At 42.1% G+C, this 23,925-nt stretch overlaps 2 protein-coding genes across 2 annotated transcripts; one reads left to right on the top strand and one right to left on the bottom strand.

Annotated features, from left to right (window-relative positions):
- Nucleotides 1-390: 390 nt before the first annotated feature.
- LOC146977362 (calsenilin-like) lies at nucleotides 391-14,041 on the bottom strand. Its single transcript, XM_085793533.1, has 9 exons — nucleotides 13,928-14,041; nucleotides 10,221-10,395; nucleotides 4,713-4,837; nucleotides 2,487-2,556; nucleotides 2,172-2,242; nucleotides 1,972-2,079; nucleotides 1,777-1,881; nucleotides 1,055-1,117; nucleotides 391-919 (listed from the first exon to the last, which is right to left on the bottom strand). The coding sequence occupies exons 1-9, from the start codon at nucleotides 13,931-13,933 to the stop codon at nucleotides 872-874; spliced, it is 771 nt and encodes a 256-aa protein (XP_085649659.1). The 5' UTR covers nucleotides 13,934-14,041; the 3' UTR covers nucleotides 391-871.
- Nucleotides 14,042-20,699: 6,658 nt separating this feature from the next.
- trim69 (tripartite motif containing 69) lies at nucleotides 20,700-23,869 on the top strand. The gene is made up of 6 exons (XM_085793532.1): nucleotides 20,700-21,506; nucleotides 21,818-21,913; nucleotides 22,131-22,364; nucleotides 22,881-22,903; nucleotides 22,995-23,110; nucleotides 23,223-23,869. Exons 1-6 carry the CDS (start codon nucleotides 20,871-20,873, stop codon nucleotides 23,765-23,767), a joined length of 1,650 nt encoding a protein of 549 aa, XP_085649658.1. The 5' UTR covers nucleotides 20,700-20,870; the 3' UTR covers nucleotides 23,768-23,869.
- Nucleotides 23,870-23,925: the final 56 nt, after the last annotated feature.

Here is a 23,925-nt window from a genome sequence, read left to right as displayed (position 1 = left end):
CAGAGATGCGAGCTGCTCAGCTAATACAATGGTGTGTTTTGGAGTTGTTGGATTGTGTATTTTATGAGTTTGATGAGGGAAAGGTGAAAGTGCACCGTGCAGAGCTTGCGCCTCTGCCCCACTGATCTAAAAACAGCTTGCACTGACAACTAAAGGTAATTAACCTCAACTTATTACTCATCTGCTTTTTCTATTGTAGCCTAATGGGTGTACTATTGGAAATACTGTACAGTGCAGCAAACTCAATACACTCATAGATTTTTCATTTTCACCTGTCATTTATTGTGCTAATCTAGTAAAAACGTGTTTAATTAAGATACAAACAAGTTCAGACCAGCACAAAGGTCTCAGTGACAAACCCAAAGAAAAAAGAGGTGGGTGGATACAGTAACAACTGGTGAGGGTAGGCATTTATTTCAGCACGGTTCGGTTCAACATGACAATGACGGGGTATCATGTTTACACAAAGATCTGAAGAACTTACAAACACAATTATTTTTCTTTACAGTATAATACAGTAACAAAGTATGATCCAACTTATGCCCGAGGTTCAGAGTGGTCAATAACAAAACCTCCTGTTTGTGTTCAATGTGGTTTGCGTCACATGCTTTGACTTGTTGGGCAAACACATGCTCATCTGCAAGTCTTGGACATTTTTTTACTTTCCACATTTGCTTCATGTGCAAAAAGACGATTAAAACTGTCATGCAAAGAAATATTTCTCCGAGTGATTTGGTGAGTTCTGCACATTTCTCTGCTTAGAACAGTTTGATTGGAAAAATAAAGCGTGTTTGTTTTTCCTTTTCAGGATGAATGTTGTTTCAGCAGGGAGCACTCTGCAGCGTCACTGATCCATGTCCCTCTACAGAAACTAGATGACGTTCTCAAAGAGCTGCATGGAAGCCATTATACTTTCATCCTGTTGAGGAAATAACAAAAATAATGCAATTAATAGGCTACACGTGGAGTTATGCAACAAGCTACACAATAGCAAGACACAGTGTTCTGCAAACTGCAGTTTGATCACACCAGTCACTTTTTATTACTGGTTTACCTTTTGGCAGGTTTCTATGAACTCATCTATAGTCACTATTCCATCTCTGTTACGATCCATTTTCTGAAAAATGTAGAGGAAAGAGACTTTGTGATTAGTCAAGTAGGCCTTTAAATGGATAAAATGCTTTATAGACAGTCACTCTGATTGATAAGTATCTACTGTAAGGTTCAAAGGTGTGATGAGATCATTATAGGTTTAGATGCAGTTTTATGATCGTCCATGTCCAGTTTTCTAAACTGGAAGTTGGATAATCTGTGAAATGGCAACAAGTAAAACAAAGAAGCACATCTGTGTAGTGAAGGTGTTTCAGCTGGACTGAAGGAATGTGTGAACTCTCGTTTTCTGATTGTGTGTTGAACTGTTTAGAGATTATTGACCTTTGTCCAATGCTCATGATGCAGCAAACTTAAAACCAACTTTCATTATATAGTCACACATTCACATAACATTGTTATGAGTCAGACTGAAACACATTTACATTTGCAGGAGCAGGTGTTCTGCACCAAGTGACCTGACTCAATTAGGTTTTCTCCCTGCAACAAACTTTGATTTTCTTGAATCTATATTCTTATTATGAGTATGATTGGTCAGAAACACTATGTTTAGGTATACAGTGGCACACATTGTGGTCTTGGATCAGTACGATATCTGTGCCTAAAAATATCTATTCAGTACCAAGGATGAAACTGTGTAGTTTAGTGGATTCAGAGGAAACACACCTGGAAGAATTTCTCCACGTGCTCATAGGGGGATTCTTCTCGTAGACTGGGTGAGGTATACCTGCCCATCATGTCATAAATGGACGTCATTATAGCCAACATTTCCTACAGGAAAAACAAAAACAAAACATAGATAAATCATGACACAGCAACAGATTGGTTAATATGTTCCTCTCATGTGAATTTTGAGCCTACCTCTTTCGTGACGTAGCCGTCCTTGTTGATATCGTACAGATTAAACGCCCATCGGAGCTTCTCTGTAACAGAGCCTCTAAGCAGCACTGACAATCCTAACACAAAGTCCTGTAAAACACAAACCATTGCAGCCATATCAAACTGAATTACTGTCCAGAGGAAATGAGATAAACTGATGTGGCAGGCTGTGGTGAACTCACCTCAAAGCGGATAGAGCCACTCCTGTCCATGTCAAATGCATTGAACAGGAAATGTGCGTATGTGGTCGCATCTGAGAACAAACAATGGACATACAAAGCTGAAATTTAACAAGAAATGTTGTCCGATGATTGTAATACTCTTAAAACCTTTTTTATTTGAGCAATAACTACTGTTGCTACCAGCTTTGAGCAGTAAACTCCTTTGTAAAGATGAAACTGCACTGCTAATGGCAAATATAAAGTGCATCAATTAAACCTTTGGGGATATCATATCACTATCCCACTTGTTTATAGTTTAAATGTTCAGGTCAGTACCTCCTTGAGGGAAAAATTGTGAATAAATGATCTTAAATGTTTCTTCATCCACGAGGCCACTGGGACATTCCTGTTGAAACAGAAAAGAATAAGCACTTTTTTTTTTACAGTGACCTTTATCTTTTAACAAAACAGGATGCAAAACTTCCATGATTTGATTCTTTTGAATCAGGACAAGAGAGCAGCCCAACAAAGTGTTTCTTCATGCACTGCAGATGATAAACCCACTCTCTCCTCATTTACCATTTTTAAACATACTGATATTTTCATTTTAAATGGGGTCATGCTGTGCAGACAGGATCGCTCACTGCAGTGCAGGGATGAGGTCACTAGAGGGAGAGGAGAGCAGGATGTCCAGCGGCTGCAGTGAGTTGATAGGATTTTGTCTGAGGCCTTTTCAGCTTTTAATGACTCTACACACAATGCAGTTACGGTACTCAGACACAGTGCAGAAATTAAAAGCCTTTTTTTGACGTGTCTTATGTTTCCATGTGAATTTCTTGCATCTTGTTTTAGTTCAGGTCAAGCGTTGAAGAGAAAGGGGAAAATTCAGTATCAGTGCAAAAGAGAGTACAGCAAAGTTACGGCCGGAGAAGCTGCTAAAATATCATAGGACATGTTTTTTCCATCCACTGCTTGTGCTCTGCCACAAGCACCAGTGGAAATATTCCTCACAATATCACAGGCCAGTATGATGATGAGTCACAAGCTGTAACTTGCAAATACAAGTCAGGGTTTGATTACACCCAAATAGCCTGAGGCATCTGATTTCACTGATGACCAAAATAAACTCCTAAATCAATCCTTTCTTTTTTGGCAGAAATAAAAAGTAATGGTTAAAGTAATACCATTAAATATGGTGCCACAGTAAGCCTCATCTACAATAACTTATTAATTACACATGCTTTTCCATGTGCTTTTCCTGCTACAACAAGTCAAAGAGTTTCCTGCCGTGTCTCACAGTCCTCATCAAACATCAAGAAAGCCTCTTTAATGTTGCAATTTTGTTTACATCAGCGTGAACTCGTCTTCCTCTCCCCTTTAACAGCACTCTGCTACCTTTAAAGGCGCATTACAGCCAATAACTGTCAATATGCATTATCTGCCTCTGCACTTGACAGAAGCATGCATCAGGACATGTACCTAATAAAGTGGTCAAGACATTGACCACTTTATTAGGTACATCTGTTCAACTGCTTGTTAACATAAATATCCACCAGGTGACATGGTCAAGATGATCTGCTGAAGTTCAAACTAAGAATGAGGACGGGGAAGAAATGTGATTTAAGTGACTCTGGACATGGCATGGCTGTTGGCGCCAGACAGGCTAGTCTGGGTATTTAAGAAACGCTGATCTACTGGGATTTTCATGCAAAGCCATCTCTATGGTTTAACAGAGAATGGTCCAGAAAAGGGAAAATATCTAGTGAGGAGGAATTTCTCTTTGATGCCAGAGGTCAGAGGAGAATGGCCAGACTGGTTTGAGCTAACAGAAAGATAACCACTAGGTTTGTGTAAGAGCATCTGTGAAAGCGCCAACAGCTTGAAGCAAATGAGAACAGCAGAAAACCACACCAGGTATCTCTCCTGTCAGATCAGAACTAGAAACTGAGGCTACAATTAAGACGGGCTCACCAAAACTGGATAATAAAAGATTGGAAAAATGTTGCCTGGTTAGATTCACAAGGTGGGTTCACTATTTGGCGTAAACAAGCGTAGATCCATTCTGCCTGTATCAACGGTTCAGACTGCTGCTGGTGGTGTAAAGGTGTGGGAGATATTTTCTTGGCACTCTTTGGTGCCCTTACACCCAACTGAGCATCATTTTAACGCCACATCCACTCAACACAAAGCTCAAGTCATCTCAAACTGGTTTCTTGAACATGACCATGAATTCACTGCACTTAAATGACCTCCACAGACACCAGATCTCAATCCAACAGCAGGGTTTTCTTGGGAGTTTTTCCTTAGTTAATGTGAGGGTTTTAGGGCAGAGGATGTTGTAACGATGCTATGTAAAGCCCTTTGACACAAACTGTTTGTAAAAATCTGCTGATCAATCTGCAGCAACGGTGTGACGCTATCATTTTACTCAAGCTTAGAGATGTTTCAGAACAGCATTTGCCTAAAAATGAACTTAATTCCCTCTGAGTGTCCCATCTGAGCCATCCCCTGACTCCCACACAGCCTCATTTAAAATCCCCCTGACTGACTGGCTGTGCGTACATTTTTGAAGCCTCTATAAAGCGACTGCAGCTCCTTCCTGGTGAACTGGGTCTGGGCCTGGAGCTGGTCAAGGCCCTCCGGTTGGTGTCGCACCATAGAGAGTTCAAGGTCGCCGTCAGTGCTGTCTGTCAGAGAGGAAACAGAGAAGTCGAGGGGGGAGTAGGATACAGAGGGGAGGGAGAAAAAAGGGGGAGGAAACATAGGTAAGAGAAGAAAAAAAAAGAAGGGATGGACAGGGGAGGAATCGAACGCTAGAAAATGAAACAGATGGTAGGCAAAAATAAAAATGACTGGACGTAACTCAAAATGCTCACCATCTTCAGAGAAACAAATATAAAATGGAGAGGTGCAAGAAGGAGAGGTGAGACAAGGAGATGGGTAGGAGATAAAGGATGGTAAGAAGAGTGTTCACAATTGGATGCAAATGAGAAAAATCATATGAGACCAAAGGAAATGTGTATTTTTTTGTTACAGAAGAATATGGGAAAACTTATGAGTATAAGAGAAACTTGTAAAACTTGTAGCTTGAAGAAATTGTGCAAAATAAATAAGATGAAAATAAGCAGATGGAGATGCTGACTATTTTCTTTTAGCTGCTGTGGGTATCTCTGAGGTCACTGTTGCATAAACAGAGCATAGATTTCAGATACCAGTTTGGCACACACACATAAAATGGCATAGAGTAACCACAGGGGTCCAATAGGGACTCTATACACAGCATGTGACTTGCAATGGAAGCACATGTGTCACTAAGTCCCAGTGAGCCAGTACAGAGAGAGAGAGAGAGCTGGGATTAAAAAAAAATGAAACCAGTGCCACTTGCAGGTACTCACCGTCTTTACAAGAGCAACACGCATGGAAAGTTGAAAAAGACAAGGAAGGGATTGAGGAGGGGCGATGAAGGAGTCAGAGGGAGAGAAGAAAGTCGCAAGACTGTTAAAAAAATATTTGGTTTGATACCTACAACTTCAATTCACCAACACAGTAAGAACACTATTAAAGCACAGATTCACATTGTGTTAAGTCTGTTATTACAGCTCTTACACTGACAAAATGATGTGGTTCATACATACGAGCATATCGTAAAGAGTCCCCCCTAATGCACTGTGAGTGTTTTTCACCCCTTTTATATTTTACAGCCTTGTTGCGTGACTACGATCATATACTGAGAACTTAACACACAACAAAAGTGAAATAACAATGATAAACAATATTACATTTCCAGTGCTATACAGATTGTCATTTCCACTTTCTCCAGTCTTGCTCCTCATGTCTTACCTTCTAATGACAAGGGTTCCCAAATCCCAAACTGTTTGAGCACAACAATAAACAGTCCAATAACAACAGCAATGGCAATTATTTCCATTCCCTCCAGTCCCATTGTTGCCATGCATTAGATACAACCTGTGCAGAACACGTTTGGAAAAAAAAAACAAAAAACTTAACGTTAAATTCCCTCTTGATGTGTTTCTAAACAGATAATTTGACAGAGCGCGTCGTGCATCCGCAAACATCACCTGCTGCCAATCATCTCCTTCCTCCCAGCGACCTCCTCTTTATCAGGCTTTTTTGTACAGGCATCAGCAACTATATTCACTTAAATGAAACCTCTGACTTTAGCCACTGACCAGTCAGGGGGAGAAAAGAAATTGTCCATTAGACTACTAGAGCATCCTCCATTCAGTAAACAGGTGCAAAGTCCACGGCGTGCTCTTGCAAAGACAAACCAGATTCACATGGTCTGAATCCCCCGGAGTGATCCACAGCTACCTCCACCCGGTCCATCTCTGTTACTACACGGCAGCATTTTACAGCCAGGCGGGTTCATTTTAGGGTTTCTCCCACAACTCCATCAGCTCAGGGGCTCCACCCCCACTCGCTCCATCTCCTTTCACTCTGTCCTGTGCTGTGTGTGTGTGTGTGTGTGTGCATGTTTGAGGTCAGTGATGTTGTTACTGAAGGAATTTCTTTACTAATAGTCTGTGATTGACAGTCTGAGCTGTCTTTATTTGCCCAGTCATTTCAAGGATGCAAAGCTGTAAAAACCAAGCATTGATCCACATCCGCTGATGGCCGGGATATGAACAGCACTTAGAGAGAGGGAGTCAGCCCTGCCCTTTGTGGCGCTGCTCGTGTCTGCCGGGTCGCTCAGCAATGCACAGCCTCAGTAACTCAGACGGACTCACTCAAAGCTGAAAAACAACACGACTGGAACTGTAATAAACAGTGTTTTCTTTACGACGCTGCAGTAAAGAACAGTAAAGTTGAAGTGGAGGTTACTGCCAAGCCCCTGTGAAATGCTCCTCTTAACATACATGAGGGCTGAGGGACAGAAAATACTCGTGTTGTTAAGCCTTTGTGTGATAATGCTGCGCTAGAAGATGATGAGAGTAAAGAAGAGCATGAGTATAGTTCACAACTGATGACTCTGCACAACATAATGGACTCAGTTTAAGTAGGAAAGGAGGGTGGAGGGCAAATCAATTGTTGCGAGATAAAATATTGGTCCTGCAGCGGGCAGAGAGAGCGGGCCAGAGATGCATTCGATGGCCTTATGTAAGTTAGAGACTCCAAATGGACCCATTTTTAATGTCCGAGTCAAACAATTACTAAAATAACTAATGAGCTGAGATACTGTAATGCCACTCCAAAAATACAAGGGGCAAAGCATCGCACAAACAGTGTTATAGCTGTAAACGCATTTTTAAATTTTGTGTAATTGTGGCTTCAGGGTTATTCTTCTTCACTTTCAATTGTTTGTAAATACACATTAAATGATGGCATTAAGGTTTTTTTGTTTTTTGTGCAGCTATCCCAGTTCACAGTCTTAGGTTGTTGTGACGGATAGATAGTAGATAGTAGACCACATAAATGTTAAATTCAGATCATTTCTGTGTGAGTTATAGCTAAAGTTTTTCATGAGATCACTGAGATCTTGATGTTTGCTGTGTTTGCAAGGTGAAAATCAATATTTGTGAGGTCACTGTGATCTTGACCTTTGACCACCTAAATCTAAGAAGTTTCTCCTTGAGTCCAATGTGAATGTTGTTGGGATAGACCAACTATTGGCATGGTCGACAATATCGGCTGATATTTGGCATTTTTTTTCGATAACCAGTATTGGCCGTTTTTTTTTCACTGAATAACCCATAAAATGAATTTATTCTAAAAAGCACTCCTTTGGCTCTGATGCAGCCGTCTCCCTGCCTGCAGTCACCACTCTTGGCTGTGTAACAATGTCCCGCCCACAGCCCCCATTGAACCAAGATTTGTGTAGGAGTTTGTGTCATTCTATAAAAATGTAAGATCTATTTATCACAGATTTTCACAGTGTACAGAAAAAGTAAACAGTATACTGTATTCAGTCTAATTCCAGTTTTGTTATTCTAAATATTCACACCAAAACTTTAATTTTCACTGCAAATGAATACCGTTAAATATCGGTCATTAGTTTCCTACTGAAAAAAACATAATGGTCGATCCCTAGAATATTTTTGCAAAATTTGAAGAAATTCCCTCAAGGTGTTTCTGAGAAATTTCCCACATACTGACTCAGCTCTCACCAGCATGGAGTCTTAATAATATCATCAGTCATCAGACATGTGATCTTTTCTGTGACATCAGATGAGGTAGCTTATAAAATGCTGCTAGTTATTCCTCAGGGGGATCCAGGCTGTCTCATGTAGGAACTCAACATAACAGCATTACAGCTGCTGTTTAATGCACCCTAAGTGCTGATGTGTCCATGCACTTGTATTACATACAGACTGGACTGAGGTGGCTTAAGCATGAAGAGAAGCAGACGGCGCAGCCATCACTCTCAGCATCATCAGGCTCTAATGACTGTGGTGAGGGAAACATTACAGCTCAGAGCCTGAGCACCATCCATCACAATATCACACATGTCCTCATCACAGGATTGAACACTGTTGACTCAACTGTGAATTTCCATGGTACTCTCTTTTTTTTCCTTCATTGTGTTCACACTGTATATTTAACTATAAGTGCAAGCGTTTTATATACTTTATGGTAATATTGTAAACTAAGCAATAAACTACTGTTTTATATAGAATATGAGGTGGAAAACAACAAAGTATGTTGTAATTAGAGTTCAAACACCTACAACCTTTGTTTTTCAGATCTCATTTCAAGTGCAGTGTCCTCATGTGAATCATGTTGTGTAAAGGCAGAAATATTCATTATTTGGAAGTGTTTCATTCTCACAGGCAAAACTGCAGGAACAGAAACATGTTTTTACTCATTTAACAACGATTCTCAGCAGCATAAATTTAATTTCAAAGATGTACTGTTTTTGTAAGCATATAGCCTATGACCATGGGAGTGAGTGCAGAGCAGCATCAACTGTTCAGTGGAGACACTCTGGTGCTATAATGTGTACAGACCAGCAGATGGCGATAAAGTCATTGTGTTGCGAGGAACATATGTTTAAACCTAAATAAATATTTCCGTTTCAGTATAGGTAATAAAAATGAATAATGAGTTATCTGAGCTAACAATAATGAAGTAATTGTTGTTATCCAATTGAATACCGACAGAACTAAAGGGCGGCCTCATAAAAAATCAAGACCATTTCCTTACTGACGTCTAAATTAGGGATGGGATACATGTTGCATTACAAATGTGTAGCTGTTTTACTTTGAAGTGACAGTCTGTTTGCCATTAGATCATCAACATCCTGTCCAAGCCATCTGTCTGTTGGCACTGAGTGAGACGTAGGCAGTAAATGAGTCAGCAGGGCCTCTCTGGAAATGACTGATTGTGTCTGTTTACCACTGTATTTGGCACCAAGGGTTATTAAAAGCACAAAACACAAAGATATTAGAATAAATCGATCAGGCTGCTTACACATTCGGGAATCAAGGCGAGACGTGATATTGGCAGGAAGAGATTGTGAATGTCGAGGGCACGTGTTCAGCAGACGCTCTGCACTGTTTTGCCCGCACGAGAGGGCAATGTCAATTATTTAGATGGGAAACTGGGGCATGTGGGGGCAGTCAGTGGAAGACACAGTGCTCTTCATCTCCAGAAATGTTCCATATAGGTGTGATTGGAGGTGACTGTGGTGCATCTGTGCAACTAATTCAATACTATGGACTAAAACTAGATTTAGAAATAATTCCTTATCGTTCCTTAGGGATGAGTTGTGCACCTTACAGGGAGAAGATGGGAGAAAAGTGGAGTGGATCAGACTTCATATGAAGCAGAATAAGAGGTGAAAGTGAAAGTGGCAGTGGCCCCTTCATTGAGCGTTGAGCTGTTAAAACGTGGGGGCGCTTGGTGCTGTAAACACTGAGGAAGAATAGAGAACATCTGAAATGTAGATCTATACTGTGGCTGGTGCAGAGGCTTTAAAATTCATGTATTCTGTAGAGTGAGGGGGGCTGAAGGCCTGCTTCCCACACTCCCCTGCTGTCACAATCATGCGGATATTGGATATATTGTGTTCCTGCTCGGCCTGGCGGCGGGTGAATGTTTGTGTGCCTCTACCTGGTCCCTGTTGCGTGGTGCTGGCGATGATCCATTTGACCAGACAGCACTGCATGAGAGATTTGCGGGTGAGCCGCGGTCTCTGCCACTTGGACCCCTCCGTCTGTCCGCCCGGGTTTGGATCCTTTCCGTTGGCATCTGGCAGCAGACCGCCATCCACCGCCTTCTCATCCGCCTGAGGAAGCACAGAAAAACAAAATTCAGGGAGAAGAAGAAAGCTTTCTTCTGGTGCTCCTCAAGCTCTTATGAGAAGGATCATCTGATCACACCCCAGACAGGGAGAGGAAAACAAGCAACAGACACCTTGACAAGCAGCTTCTTCCAGGCTATAGCCCACCCCCATTCTTTGTTTTGGTGTGGTGTGTATCCTATAGGCCACATTCATTACTGAACACTTGACAATGGTGATATCTGCTCACATATTTCATTTTAGAGAGAGAGAGACAGGTTACTGTGGCAGTTCCCCTCACCCCTAAAGAACATTTATCATCCTTCAGCCCACTGGTGTGTTTTTATGACCCACAGCTTTGCTGCTTCTCGCGGCTCTCAGCAGAGCTCCAGGTTAAACTTAGCACCAAACACAATCAGCTTAACCCACCTCTTGTCCTCCTGGGTCAAGGAAGAAAGGAAGGAAGGAAGGACGAAGAGAAAGAAGGAAGGAAGGACAAAGGGAAAGATGGGAGGAAAGAAGGAAGGGGAAAAGGAAGGAAATATAGAAGGAGGGAGGGAACAGATTAGGTCAAGGAAGAAGGAAGGAAGAAGGGAGGTAAGAAGAGAGGGAAAAGGGAAGGAAAGAAAGATGGAGGTATATAGGGAACAGGTCAATTGGATCAAAAGAGGAAGAAGAAGTAAGGACGAAGGGAAGGAAGGAAAGATGGAAGGGAAAAAGGATTGTGGAGAGAAGGAAGGGAGAAAGGAAGGAAAGAAGGAAGGATGGAGGAAGGAAACAGATTGGGTCAATTTGACCCAGAAGGCTGGAGAACAGATTTAAAAGGAGAGCACACATTGGACTCTATCAGATGGACTCTAAATAAATGCTAATGTTGCTCCTGTTTGGATAAATATGAGCTAAAAAAAATTAAATATGCCACCACACAGCACACAAACTATGGATACAGGATTAAGGATTACATTATGCTCTGTTTTCCATTTGAATTATAATTTTCCCACGGTGCTGCCCATTGCAGTTCCATTAGTTTACAGACGGTTTAACTTTTCATAGTGAGGTGAAACTAACTAAACTAAACAGATGGAGAAAGACTTCAGCACAGATTTTTTTTTTAAGATCATCTAACACTATCTACATGCAACGCTCAATCACATTTTCAGTATTGATGAAGCTTTAAGGGTTGCATGACAGAACAACAGGTCTGGTACTGGCGAACTATATCTGACTTGACAACAGCTTTATATTGTGACAGACCAGATGAACAGATCAGTGCCTCAATCCTCAAAAACCTGACACACAAATGCTGCTCATTTAATACTTTGTGTTTTTTATTTGTGTTTGTCGACCCTTGACTGTTGTGTCCTGAAGTCTGTGACATGTCCTAAGCTACTCCATGCTCTTTTTAAATTGCCCCCAGGGGACAAATAAAGTGTTATTGAATTGAACTGAGTTGAAAAAAGAAGTGTTGATTACAACATTCACAGATTCGCCTTCATGTGGTTGTTGCTCTCATAGAATCTCCTCAGCTAAATCCTCACTCTTACTCTCTTGAGTCGACCATATTTTGGCACTAAAAGTAGCAAGAGATCAGTTTTTCTTCAGTGCCTCTGGAAAGGAGAGAAAGAATTGGAAATTGTCTTATATTCCTGTAACAGGAGCTCTTCTGAGACCACCACAGCAGAGAAACACCAGCTATTTCTATATTACCAGTTCTTTTCACCATCGCACAACATCTCACGTGCAGCGAGTGTGTCTGTGTTCAGATTAATATTTCAGTGATGATGAAGTTTTACATTTTCAAACACCAGCCATCTGCTGTAAAATAATCCAATTACACTCACATCATGACATTTCTAGGATGAGATCTGTGACGCTGTTTGGAGGCGGCGAATGTTTTGGTTCTCTTCCCGCTCTGACATGAGTTGTTGTGTCTGGCGCCGTCTCTTTGCCTGGCTGTTTCTCAGAGTCACACTGTAACAGGGAGTATGTGTTGACTCAGTCACTGTCGAGTGTTATTGGGCTGGTCTTGGCTTGGCACAGTATGCAAGGTTTTATTTGACTTTCCTTTGGTTTTTAATCATTTCTTCGTCTCTACAAAGTCTTTTACTTGTGACAAAGGGCTCTCATGAATAAAACAGCTTTTGCTTTAAGGGGTTGCAGAGGATGTAATGTATGAAGTTTGTGGAGAAAATAGACAGAACCACTGTCTGGGGAGCTCCCCCCTCAGTCCCCTATTTGAATATGAAAGGATGCCAAAGCATACAGAACATCAAGAACGTCGCTCAATAATTCACACTCCTTAAAACTGCATCAATAAAAGATCAGAGTTGGCCGCCGCGGTGAGGAGAGTGATGATGAGGGGTGAAACAGACTGACACTTGACGGACCGTCCTGAACGACACAAAAACTATCAGACACATATAGACATGCACACAAACATATAGTAGGCATCCATGCCAGGTTATCTCATTCAAATCCATCTGGAGAGTCTAAAGCAGTTCCTTCAGACTTCACTAACGTAAAGTTGATGTTGGTGTTTTTTAAAATGTGCTTTTATATCAAGTAAATCCTAAAACGTCAGTGATCCTGTTAGAGGTTCTGTGACCCTGAGGATGAAAAACTCTGCTACAAAGGATCTGAGCAGAAGGTGATTCGGGGTCTCAACATCCAACGCGCTGCATTATTAAAAAGAAAAGAAACCACGTGCGCTGAGTAGTGAGATAAGATGCTCCCTGTGAACATGAAGTCATCATGAACACCATGGGTGACCGTCCTCCACCCATCATCACATATGCCACCGCACGCACACACACACACACACACACACACACACAACGAGAGAGAGAGAAGCAGTTCGAGGCTGAAATGATAGAAATCAGTGGCTCTGTTCAGATCTCATCAAGTCGGCATCATGGTTTTCACTCTGGTTTCCAGCAACTTAAACTCCTGAGGTGCTTTTTTTTCTCTTCTTTTAAAAAAAAATATTAAAAAATCTGATTTTATTTCTGTTTGTCATATAGTTTAACATGTTTTGCCGTCACGTTACCAGTGAAACAAGCTCATTAGTTCATCATGCATGATTCTGTTTGAGTGTGTGACAGATTGCAAGTGGTGGAAAGCCCATCGTACTTGATTGTATTTTCTTTTTTGAGGGAAGTATTATACTTTCTACTCCACCACATGTCACAACTACTTTTTCTTTTTTACTTTTTAGATACAGAACATATTATCGTCATAGTCTAAATATAGTGCATTTTATAGATGAAACTCTGTGAAAGTATCTAGAGAGAGACCTACATTAACCAGCCACCATAGCAAAAGCTGCTTATATGAAGGACTTAGACTACTCCTTTATTAATGCAACATGTATGGTGCTTTTCCCTTAATGTTTAGCTGAGTTAAAAGACTTTGTGCTTTGTGATGAGAGTAATATACCAAGAGGTTCAAAGCACACATACACACAGAAACAACATCTGACTGCTGGTTAGAAGAATCTGTTTCTAGCAATAAAATGTAAAGTAACAGATGTTTACTGCACCTGCATTGCGTCTCGGTTTGTGTTGATGATGCTGATGTTTTGGAGAAGGGTCGCTCGCTACCACCGTCCGCGGCTCGCGCTCCTCAAACGATCCTATGGTCTGCAACTGAGAGAAAGAAAGAGAGAGAGAGAGAGAGAGAGAGGCTGAGGAGAAAGACCAAGGAGAGAGAGAAGAGAGAGAAGAGAGGAGGGGGCGAGCGCTTTATAACGGAGCCGCGGAGGGAGCGAGGGGCGGTGAGGTGTTTGCATCGTGACAAATGTTATTAGAAGTGGCAGACAGACACATCATCAGGAGCAGCGACGGTGTGTGTGTGTGTGTGTGTGTGTGTGTGTGTGTGTGTGGGGGGGTGTGGGTGGGGGGGGGTCCAAATTCAGACACAGACTCTCTGAGGAAATTAAATAGGATTACTGTTTCTCTCTCTCTCGCTCTCTCACTCACTCACTCACTCACACACACACACACACACACACACACACACACACACAAATAGTTGCTTTGCTGTTTCATGTCTATCCTTCTGTACACTCGTATTGCTAATTACACTAATAATAATAATAATATTAATAATGGTAATTTCTAACTTTTATCCAATTTAAGATGGTTGTGTTGTTGAACTGTATTCTCAAATGGGGGTGGGCATTGCCAAGGACCTCACGATACGATACGCATCACGATACTTGAGTCACGATACAATACGATATTGCGATATCCAAATTTTGCGATATATTGCGATATTCTACGATATTCTACATAGTTCACTGAAAAATGTAAAAGGCATTATGCATCTTAAAATCCGAGTTGTATGTACATCAGACGATAGTGATAATTCATGGGACAAACTGAGTCAAAACAATGTAATTCAAATTATCCATGCCATTTTATACAAGTGCAAGTTACAACAACATATTTGCATGTACAACACACTGTCTGAGGCAGCAGTACAGTGACACCTCGCGGAGCAGAGGTGCGGAAGTCGTACTGGATTTACGTCTGAAACATGATTTATTATTTGAAAAAAAAATTGAAAAAAAAAAGAAATTGAATTTTTTTTTTTTTTTGAAAAAGAAAACGATATTTAAATATTGAATATCGATATCGTATCGCGGTATAAAGTATCGCGTTATATTGCCATATCGATATTTTTGCCCACCCCTATTCTCAAACCACTGGGGGACAGAGCCTTCTCTGTTGCTGCCCCCTCCCTCCCCAAACACATCCAAGACACCACTGACCCCATATCATATACTCAAAACCCACCTATTCCGCTCTGCTTTTAACATGTAGTACCCTTTGATATATTGTTGTATTTGTTTTAATCTGTATTCAAATGTTTTCTATGAGTTTTCCATTTGTTCTATTATCTGCTGTTTTTATTCTCTGTAAAGCGACTTTGTGTTCCCTGAAAAGCGCTCTATAAATAAAATGTATTATTATTATTATTATTATTAATAATAAAAAACAAATCAACAGGTTTTATATTTCGCTCCAGTGTCACAGTGACATTGTGCTGCAAAAGCTCCTTTGATTTGACTTTGAGTTTTGAAACTACAGCCCGGTAATGGCACAGTTTGTACTGTGCAGCTCCACACAGTATCACATTAACTTGAAAGGTAAATGAATATGAGAGCAGGAAGTTGCCCAAAATATACTTTGACATTGCCTGTGCATCTGTTAAAGTGCCTCTTCTCAGATTCTATCAGAGTCATTTGTCTTCTTCACAGCTGCCGTTTGCACACGTCACAGAAAGGACGGCATGGAAGAGAGAAAGCTCTTCACTTTATATGAGATGTATTTTTGCCCATCAGTGCATAAGAAGGATGGATATGTTTGAGGCGACGCTTCATCTCGGCTGGATAGATATTAAAAAGCAAACACTGGAGAGAAAAATGAAAAATGAAAGTAAAGGGAACATATCAGGCAAGTGCAAAACCTCCCTCTCACCCCTGCTCCTTCATCCAGGAGACTCAGGATACTACTGAACGCACAAAACGAGGGGTATAGGAGAGCGTTGGGAGGAAGAAAGTGCAAATCTCCACGACCCTGAAACGTCTGATCATGGTTCATCAAACACAGACAAGAAGCTGCAGCTCTTGGTGCTGCTTTAGGTTTCACCCTCGTGATTATCAGTTAAACAAGAGTCGAGATCTTTCAGCCTGGTCCTTTAAAAAAAAATGTTTATCGTTACATTAATCAGACCATTAGCTTGAGAGGATTCTCAGTTATCAGAGAACATCGATTCTGCAACATTGACATTGATTGAAAATATTTAATATCTTTTCAGCAAAATGATAACAGAACTGGACAAACTCAATATTTCCATTCCGTCCGTCCTTGTGCTTCTCATCTTCCTACAGGTTCGTCTCACTCCTGCAGACACCCTCGTTATTTTTAGCCACACAGAGCCTCCAGTTTCCCTGGTGCCCTATACATACCAGCGCCGGGCTTAATTGAGGGTGTGTGTAGATGTGCCTATAGTGTTTGTGTGAGTGTGAGTGAAAGGTGGTTTCTTTTATTTTCTCTCTTCCCTCATTAATGCTGCTTTTTTTTCCCTTTGGAGAATTTGCCACAAACACTTACATGCATGGCTGTACACATTTGTGCACACGTGTCTCTAGCTGTGCCACAAACATCCACTACCGCAGCAGGTCGATAAACAACACAAACATAATCTAGAGATACAACATTAAAACTGTATTTGATGTCATTATAGTTTACATTAACTCTGCATGTTATAGGATTTGGGGCAGATTAAATTGTGCGGCCTTGTTGCTGTTATAACTCTTTCCCCAAACGTCCAAAAGACAAAGCAAAAATATACAGCGGACAAAATTACAGTCCAATCCACAGCTATAAGAAACAAAACTATACAATAAAACACTGAGGCAGGTCTCTTAAAATATGGTGTTGCTTTTACAGGCAAGAGATGGAAAACACTTTTTTGTCATCACTCGACAGCTTCTGAAAGAATTGTATTCGGCTGCAAGACAATCTGATTTTATTAAAAAGTGAGGATGTGTTTTCTCTTCAGCGGCCACAGGACCTAGTCCACCACACCGGGGGTAATAATCTGTCTTTTTAAGTGTGACTCTGCTGCTGCCTCTCCGTCTCTGCGCTGATGTTGTCTCTTCATCTCCTGCACTTAAATGTGATTAAATAGCAGAAACTTCTCTCATGTTTTTGAAGTGTTGCTTTAACCGAATGTTAATTAACTCAGTATCTCTGTTCTTGCCTTGTTCCTTTTATAACATCCAAGCAGTTTCCAGTTTAGTAACCCAGCTGAAAATGTTTGAACTTTCCTTTTCAAACTGGATGTGATGTTTGATGATGTGTAATAAGAATCATTTACCCTCTACTGCACCCCACTCAATTTTTTCCGGGCCCACGAGGCTTAGAGGAATCATAATGCCAAAGCATTTCAACATTTTAATTAACTCAACAATCCTAATCCGTCCCCTGTGTTAATTATAGGGCGTGCAGCTTTGAAGAAGCTGTCATGGTCATTTCTATTAGGGACCGTATGAAGGTTAAAGGGTAATTACAATGTGTGCCGTCGCTTATTTTCCAGTAAAACCTCTGTGAATGTGAAATGCTGCAGATAAAAGTTTCATTTAACACAGCCTCTCTTCTTGAGTGTGTTTCCCAGCCGTTGCACATCATAACTAATGCAACACCTGCACCATAAAAGATACATCTGACCCGGTTCATTGCAGGGATATTGCAACGGAGGGTACAGTATACAGTGTTGAACATGTGTCCATCATCTTATTGTCTCTCAGTCTCACAATGTACACTATGGACGTCACAGTGATGACACAGCTGTCCAGTTAAAACTAGCCTATATCCAGATTTGTTAAGATTTATTTATTTATTTATTATCTAAATTGAGTCAATAAATGTTCTTCTGTGGGTCTATGGAGCCCACAGCCAACCGTGATCAGAAAAGCCACTCATAGCAACAAATAAAGCTCAGAACAGCACCTTAGGGTTCCGGCACATAATACGAGGAGGCATCAAACACATAATAGGTTTGCCTGGTTTTCCATTACAGAGTAAAATAGGCTGCTATTTCTGACTGGACCTGCAGTGAACCAATGACAGACGGAGTTTCATAAATGTCACATAGGCCCATAACTAATGAACCAACCTTGTCCACCTTCAGATACAAGGGGCAGCTAGGCAATATAAGTCTGAAACATTGTCAGTACAGAGACTAACAACTTTACTTGTCAGCCACAGCCAACTTCAAGCTAATGAAAAACACCAACAAACAAAGATACTATCAAGGCAAACAACTCTGACATGTCAACTGGCTGTTGTCAGTTTGGGTCTTGACAGACAAACATGTAGCCGAGTCTCTCTGACTTGTCCTCAAACACTAACCATCCTAACACACACACAGCTCCTTCAACAATCAACTTAAAGGGATAGTTCACTCAAAATTCAAATTGCACTCATTATTTACTCACCCTCATGTCGACTAAGGGCTGGGAGAAGTTTCAGAGTTATCCGTGGCTTCTCTGAGTTACAGGGGGTCTCGGCGTAGCTAGCCTCGCATCACCAGGCTCTTCAGACAAGCGAAGAACCTGGTGTCTGTTACCTCCCAATTAGTCTGCATTCTGGTTCCTGTCTGTAGCGGATACCGAAATCACCAAATTCACCAAAATAAAAGTATTCACCAACATAAAACTTATAAAATAAACATTAACTTGTAATACAATAAAAGCAAAATGTTAACTTATATAGCTCGGGGACGTTCTTGTAAATTATATTCCTTAAATGAAAGAGTTTTACCGCATTTTATTAGCTCGGTGCTTTTATTTTGACGGAAAGGTCTGTCTCTCTCGCCCTGGATCCGTTTCCTACCAAAACAGCGAGTCAACGGCCCCAGACTACGGCGTAGCAGTGCATGTCCATATAACGGTTGCAAATGGATACCACTTTTCTTCGTAACAAAAAGACACACCAAAAAACATCCAAATACCTCCATGCTTCTCGTATGTAATGTCCGTCTTGTATTGAAGCCCCGAAATGCGAAATTGTTCTGAAAAAAAAAAATTAAATAAGTCTATATTTCAAGCTTGTTTGTAGCGGAAGCTCCTCTTCCTGGTCCGTCCAAATCTCGCGCGATTTGCGCCGTCATGCACTGCTACGCCGAGATCCCCTGTAACTCAGAGAAGCCACCATAATACATCCATGGAAGCCACGGATAACTCTGAAACTTCTCCCGGCCCTTATGAGGGTGAGTAGATAATGAGTGCAATTTGAATTTTGGGTGAGAGAGCCAGGGGTTAGGCCGCGGCTAACACGGTGTTAGCCACACACTGCAGGTAACAAGCTCACAAAAGTAGGCTAAATAACCACTCTTCCACTCTTACCTGCTGATATGTCTTTTAGTGATTTGTTGTTGTTGTTGTTTTGTCCATAAACTCCAGAGTCATAACTCCTCAGTAATATGAATCCGTTATGGTTTTACCTGTCAAACTAGCAGGTAACGGTGGTGGGCGGGGCCTAAGGTGATAAATCAATTGTCTCTTCCGCCTATCCGTGTTGGGTCAGTAGTCGGGTCGCCAGTCTAGGGCTGATGTAGCTACCAACACTCTGATCATATAATGGCATGTTGTTCAACCAGTTTATTTGTTTTCTCCATGCTTTCTGCGGCTACTTTACATTTCTGAAAACAACTTCATCCACCTGTTGGAGTTAAGATGTTCACATGATTTAGGCTAAATGCACAGTTACTTATCTATTGATCCTGGCCCCTTTAAATATTGTAGCAAAGCTCACACTACACTGAGCATAAATTCCACTTCAATTGTCAATTTTCTGGTCTGGACACCAGATGTCACTCTTGTCTTTGACATAGGCCCACTGTATAGACAGAAGTAGGCCAGATCACATAGGCTTTGTTATTTTTTTTTCCTATTGACAATCTCATGTCTTCTTCAAAAAGCTGAAATAATCTAAAGAGGCAGAGATACTCTCTCTTTCTGTCCCTCTCTCTTTCTCACACATCAATTTTTAAGTCATTTATAGTTTCACCAGACCTGTGATTATGTAGTCGGCTACTGGAACGTAATCACAGGTCTGGTGAAACCATAACTGCATGTAGTGTGTGTGTGTGTGTGTGTGTGTGTGTGTGTGTGTGTGTGATGAGTTGTGATTACTTTGATGTTAAACCTCTGTAATATTCAATCTGTTCATGGGTTAATACGTTTCAGGGCTGTTTCACAAAAGTAAATGACAAACTTCGTGTTGTGTGTTGAGAGAAAGAGTCACGTCACTGGACAGATGTTCTCACCCCCGGCTGCTGAAAATATCTCTTGTAGTAAGTGAATGGGGGGAAAGGGAGCTCACAGGATGTCTGCAGTCGATCGACTTTTCTTCCTGCTGGCCTTTTTTTTGTCTTTGTATAAATCTCTTAATGATTTTGTTTACCCCTCATTGACAATGATTACTTCATAGGCAGAAATCCTTGCCATAAAAAGAAGCAGGAAATCTGTTACAGCCCACACATTTCTGGTATACACACCCACACATGCACACACACCCATCTGCACACACGCAAAGTCACATACTGTGGATTTAGATTTTTCTGTAGTTAATCTACAGCAGATTAAGAGTTTAGCAAAGCAAGAGTTTCTATGAGATAATGCCCAGAGTCTGAACAAAACACTGCAAAGATAAAATATCCACGGTCCGCCTCGGTTTCCTGACTAAGATGTGATGTCACTCTGGAGGGAAAAGGGGGGTGCATTGAAGTGCCTTTACTATCTGCTGAGGATATGAGAGGCTGAGGCTGCTTTTGCACCACCCCCTCCATTTCCCCACAGTCAACAGGAAGACTGGAGGCCAGGGAAAACGGCCACACTCTGCAGGAGAGGAAGGACGTAGAAGTCCGGCTGTACAGTCAAAGGAACAAAGGAAAACAATCAAGGCAGAGGAATGAGCAAGACTCAGAAAGAAGTGAAGAAAATCCAAACAGTTTATCTGCAGAACTTGGAAAGACTAAACCAGGGGATAAAGCCAGAAAAGAAGAATTGGAAACCAAAGGAAGGAGACTTTGCTGTGCAAACAGCCATGGAAAAGCTGCGGCAGCCTCCTGTAGCTGGACAAGTCCCCAAAAGCTCAGCTCACAGAATCAGCAGAGACCTGACCTGCTCCATCTGCTTGGATCTCTTCAAGCAGCCGGTGTCGTTGCCCTGCGATCACACCTTCTGCCGGGGCTGCATCGAGGGATACTGGACGGGACCCAGGGGCTCCGGGCAGGGGGGCTCGGGCTCCTGCCCTCAGTGCAGGAAGGTGTACCCCGGACAGAGCTACAGGCCCAACCGCATTGTTGCCAACATAGTGGAGAGCTACTGTCACGGCCTGGAGGAGAGCGGGACCGGAGCCCTCCTGGCAGATGTTGGCGTGGCAGAGAGGGCTCCGGCCCCGGTCCCCCGCTGCAGCAGACACAGAGAGGAGCTGAAGCTGTACTGTGACGAAGACCAGGAGCTGGTGTGTCTGGTGTGTGGTGTCTCTCAGGAGCACAGAAACCACACCATGGTGTGTGTGCAGGAGGCTGAACAGAAGTACAGGGTGAGTTCACTTTGCCTCACGTAAAAGATTTGCTTTAAATGTAACAGTGTGTGTTGCTTTCCTCTCAGGAAGTGGGTGAACAACAACAACATATTTATATTATGACACAACCTGTGGCTGCATACTGTATCAGTCATGGCTCTGTGCATTTATGAAAGGTCGGTGCTTATGTCTTTCTCTTAATGGTGGTGGGATTTTATCTGGATCTGCTTTTTTGTCTTGTGCATAAAAAAACAACTGGTCATTGTTAAAGCAATGAGTGTGCAGTGAAAAGTTCAGCGTGCACTGATGTTGTGTCTCTGTCCTGTCAGGCGTCTCTGAACAGCTCCATGGATTCTCTCAAAGCTGAGCTCAACACAGCTCTGCAGTATGACAGAGAGGCCGAGGAAGAGGTGAAAAAGCTGAAGGTGAGAGGATTTCAGGATATATATCATTGTGCCTGCAACCTCATATATGTTCAATTTATCCCAATTTATACTGAAAGAATAAAACAGATTCACAAAAGATTCTGCAAATGGAAGAAAAAGGCATTACATGCACAGCTCTTTCAAATTCTCCCAGATCTCATACTTTCACGGTTTCACTCCTGGCATTGCAAATGTCTCTCATATTTCACCCACTCAGGAGCACACCGCTGACCTCAAGCAGCGCATCGAGGCCCAGTTCAGCGACCTGCACCAGTTCCTGTACCAGGAGGAGAAACTGCTGCAGGTGAAGCTGAAGACGGAGGAGCGGAGGGAGCTGATCCGCCTGGACGAGCACAAGGCCCTGCTGTGTGTGGAGATCTCCCGGCTGCAGAGAGCCGTCCACGAGATCGAGGAGAAGCTGCTGGAGCAGGACCCGTTCACTCTGCTGCGAGTGAGTTCAGTTCAATACAAAACTGTCCATCTGGAAGCTATTACCCACATCATGAGTCAGCTTTGAAAAAAAAATGCTGACCTTATGATTTTAGACTTTTGTTGTTTCCAAAAATACATGCATGACACTGAAGCCAGAATAAGTAAAGAGCTTTCCTATTTTAGGTTACACACTGCTCTGAAATTAAATGGCCAGAAATGTCATCTTCATGTACAATAATGTTTGAAATATCACTACTTTTCTAATAACAAAAGAGTTGCTCGCAGGGAGTGCAGACAGGATGTAGGCCAATGATCTCACTCCTTGATCTGCAGGATAAGAAGTTCACTTTAGGCATTTATTCTGGCCATGGCTGCGGGACTTTCCCCAGCCACAGGGAGATCCCACAGGGTGGGATAGACTGAGCTCAGACGTTGATGTAATGTGGAAAAAGCTTTCTCTTCTCTCTGATACAACAAGACTAATCATCGATCTTTGTTTGTCTTTTCCTGTGTTTATTCCCGTGTCTCATCTCAGAGCATCAAAGTCCTGCTGCAGAGGTGAGTGTGGGAAAAGTCCAGCTGGTTTAACTTGGATCATTTTTAATTTTTTTGTCCGCGCTCATTGTTTGGACTTTGCTTTTGTTGGCAGGCCGTCGCTGAAGTTTGAGAAACCTGCGTTTACACCGCCCAGTCTGTGCGAGGGTCGGTTTGCAGGGCCCCTGCAGTACAGGGTGTGGAAATCCATGAAAGGAAGCATTTACCCAGGTGGCCTCATCTCTGTCTTTGTCTGAAGTACACAGAAACACATGCTGATCATTTAAACATAACATTTTTTTTTTTAATCTGTTTTTTAATCTCATAATTTTCTTGTTTTTAGTTCCTGCAGCCATCACATTTAACTCCAGCACAGCCAACCCTTGGCTCAGCCTGACCTCCTCCCTCACCTGTGTTCGCTACCAGACCTTTAACCACACGGTGCAGGACAACCCCTACAGGTTCAACGCCGCCCTGTCCCTGCTCGGGAGCCAGGGCTTCACCCACGGACGCCACTACTGGGAGATCGAAGTCTACAGCAGCACAGTCTGGACCGTGGGGGTGGCCCGAGAGTCAGTGCCCCGGAAGGGAGTCATCAAAGCCCTGCCAGCCAACGGCTTCTGGACCCTCTCCCTCTCTTATGGGGTTCAGTACATGGCTGGCACCACGCCTCCCACTGTCCTGTCCCTGGAGGAGCCACTGGCCAGGATCGGGGTGTATCTGGACTACAAGAGGGGCCTGGTGTCCTTTTATAATGCAGAGAGCATGACACATCTGTACACCTTTAGGGAGAACTTCTCTGAGACACTGTATCCATACTTCAACCTGGGCTTCCTGGATAAAGTGCATGAAAACGAGCCTCTCAAAGTTTTCTTGCCAAAGATTTAACAAACTGGGAAAAATGGTAACAAAAGGGTGAAAGTTAGAATGAAATCAAATGGCATATCAGAAAGAAACACAACATACTTTATAGTGTACAGAATTTGATACAACATTGTATTTGTATTTGTGCAATAAGATATAAAAACACATGTGTTTTTCATGTG

Source organism: Trachurus japonicus, chromosome 12, assembly GCF_045865225.1.
Source record: "Trachurus japonicus isolate A0001 chromosome 12, Traja_1.0".
Taxonomy (NCBI): Eukaryota; Metazoa; Chordata; class Actinopteri; order Carangiformes; family Carangidae; genus Trachurus; species Trachurus japonicus.
Note: the sequence above shows the minus strand (reverse complement) of the source record. Positions and strands in the feature narration are given on the sequence as shown.

What these genes read in the sequence shown, in the direction of transcription:
- LOC146977362 (XM_085793533.1), bottom strand. An exon ending in CACCACGCAACAGGGACCAG is followed by an intron (nt 4,838 to 10,220) that starts GTAGAGGCACAC and finishes CCTCTCTGACAG; the next exon opens with ACAGCACTGACGGCGACCTT. An exon ending in TTTATAGAGGCTTCAAAAAT is followed by an intron (nt 2,557 to 4,712) that starts GTACGCACAGCC and finishes CTGTTTCAACAG; the next exon opens with GAATGTCCCAGTGGCCTCGT.
- trim69 (XM_085793532.1), top strand. Translation starts at nt 20,871, where the DNA reads ATGAGCAAGACTCAGAAAGAAGTGAAGAAAATCCAAACAGTTTATCTG. An exon ending in AGGCTGAACAGAAGTACAGG is followed by an intron (nt 21,507 to 21,817) that starts GTGAGTTCACTT and finishes CTGTCCTGTCAG; the next exon opens with GCGTCTCTGAACAGCTCCAT. An exon ending in ATCAAAGTCCTGCTGCAGAG is followed by an intron (nt 22,904 to 22,994) that starts GTGAGTGTGGGA and finishes TTTTGTTGGCAG; the next exon opens with GCCGTCGCTGAAGTTTGAGA.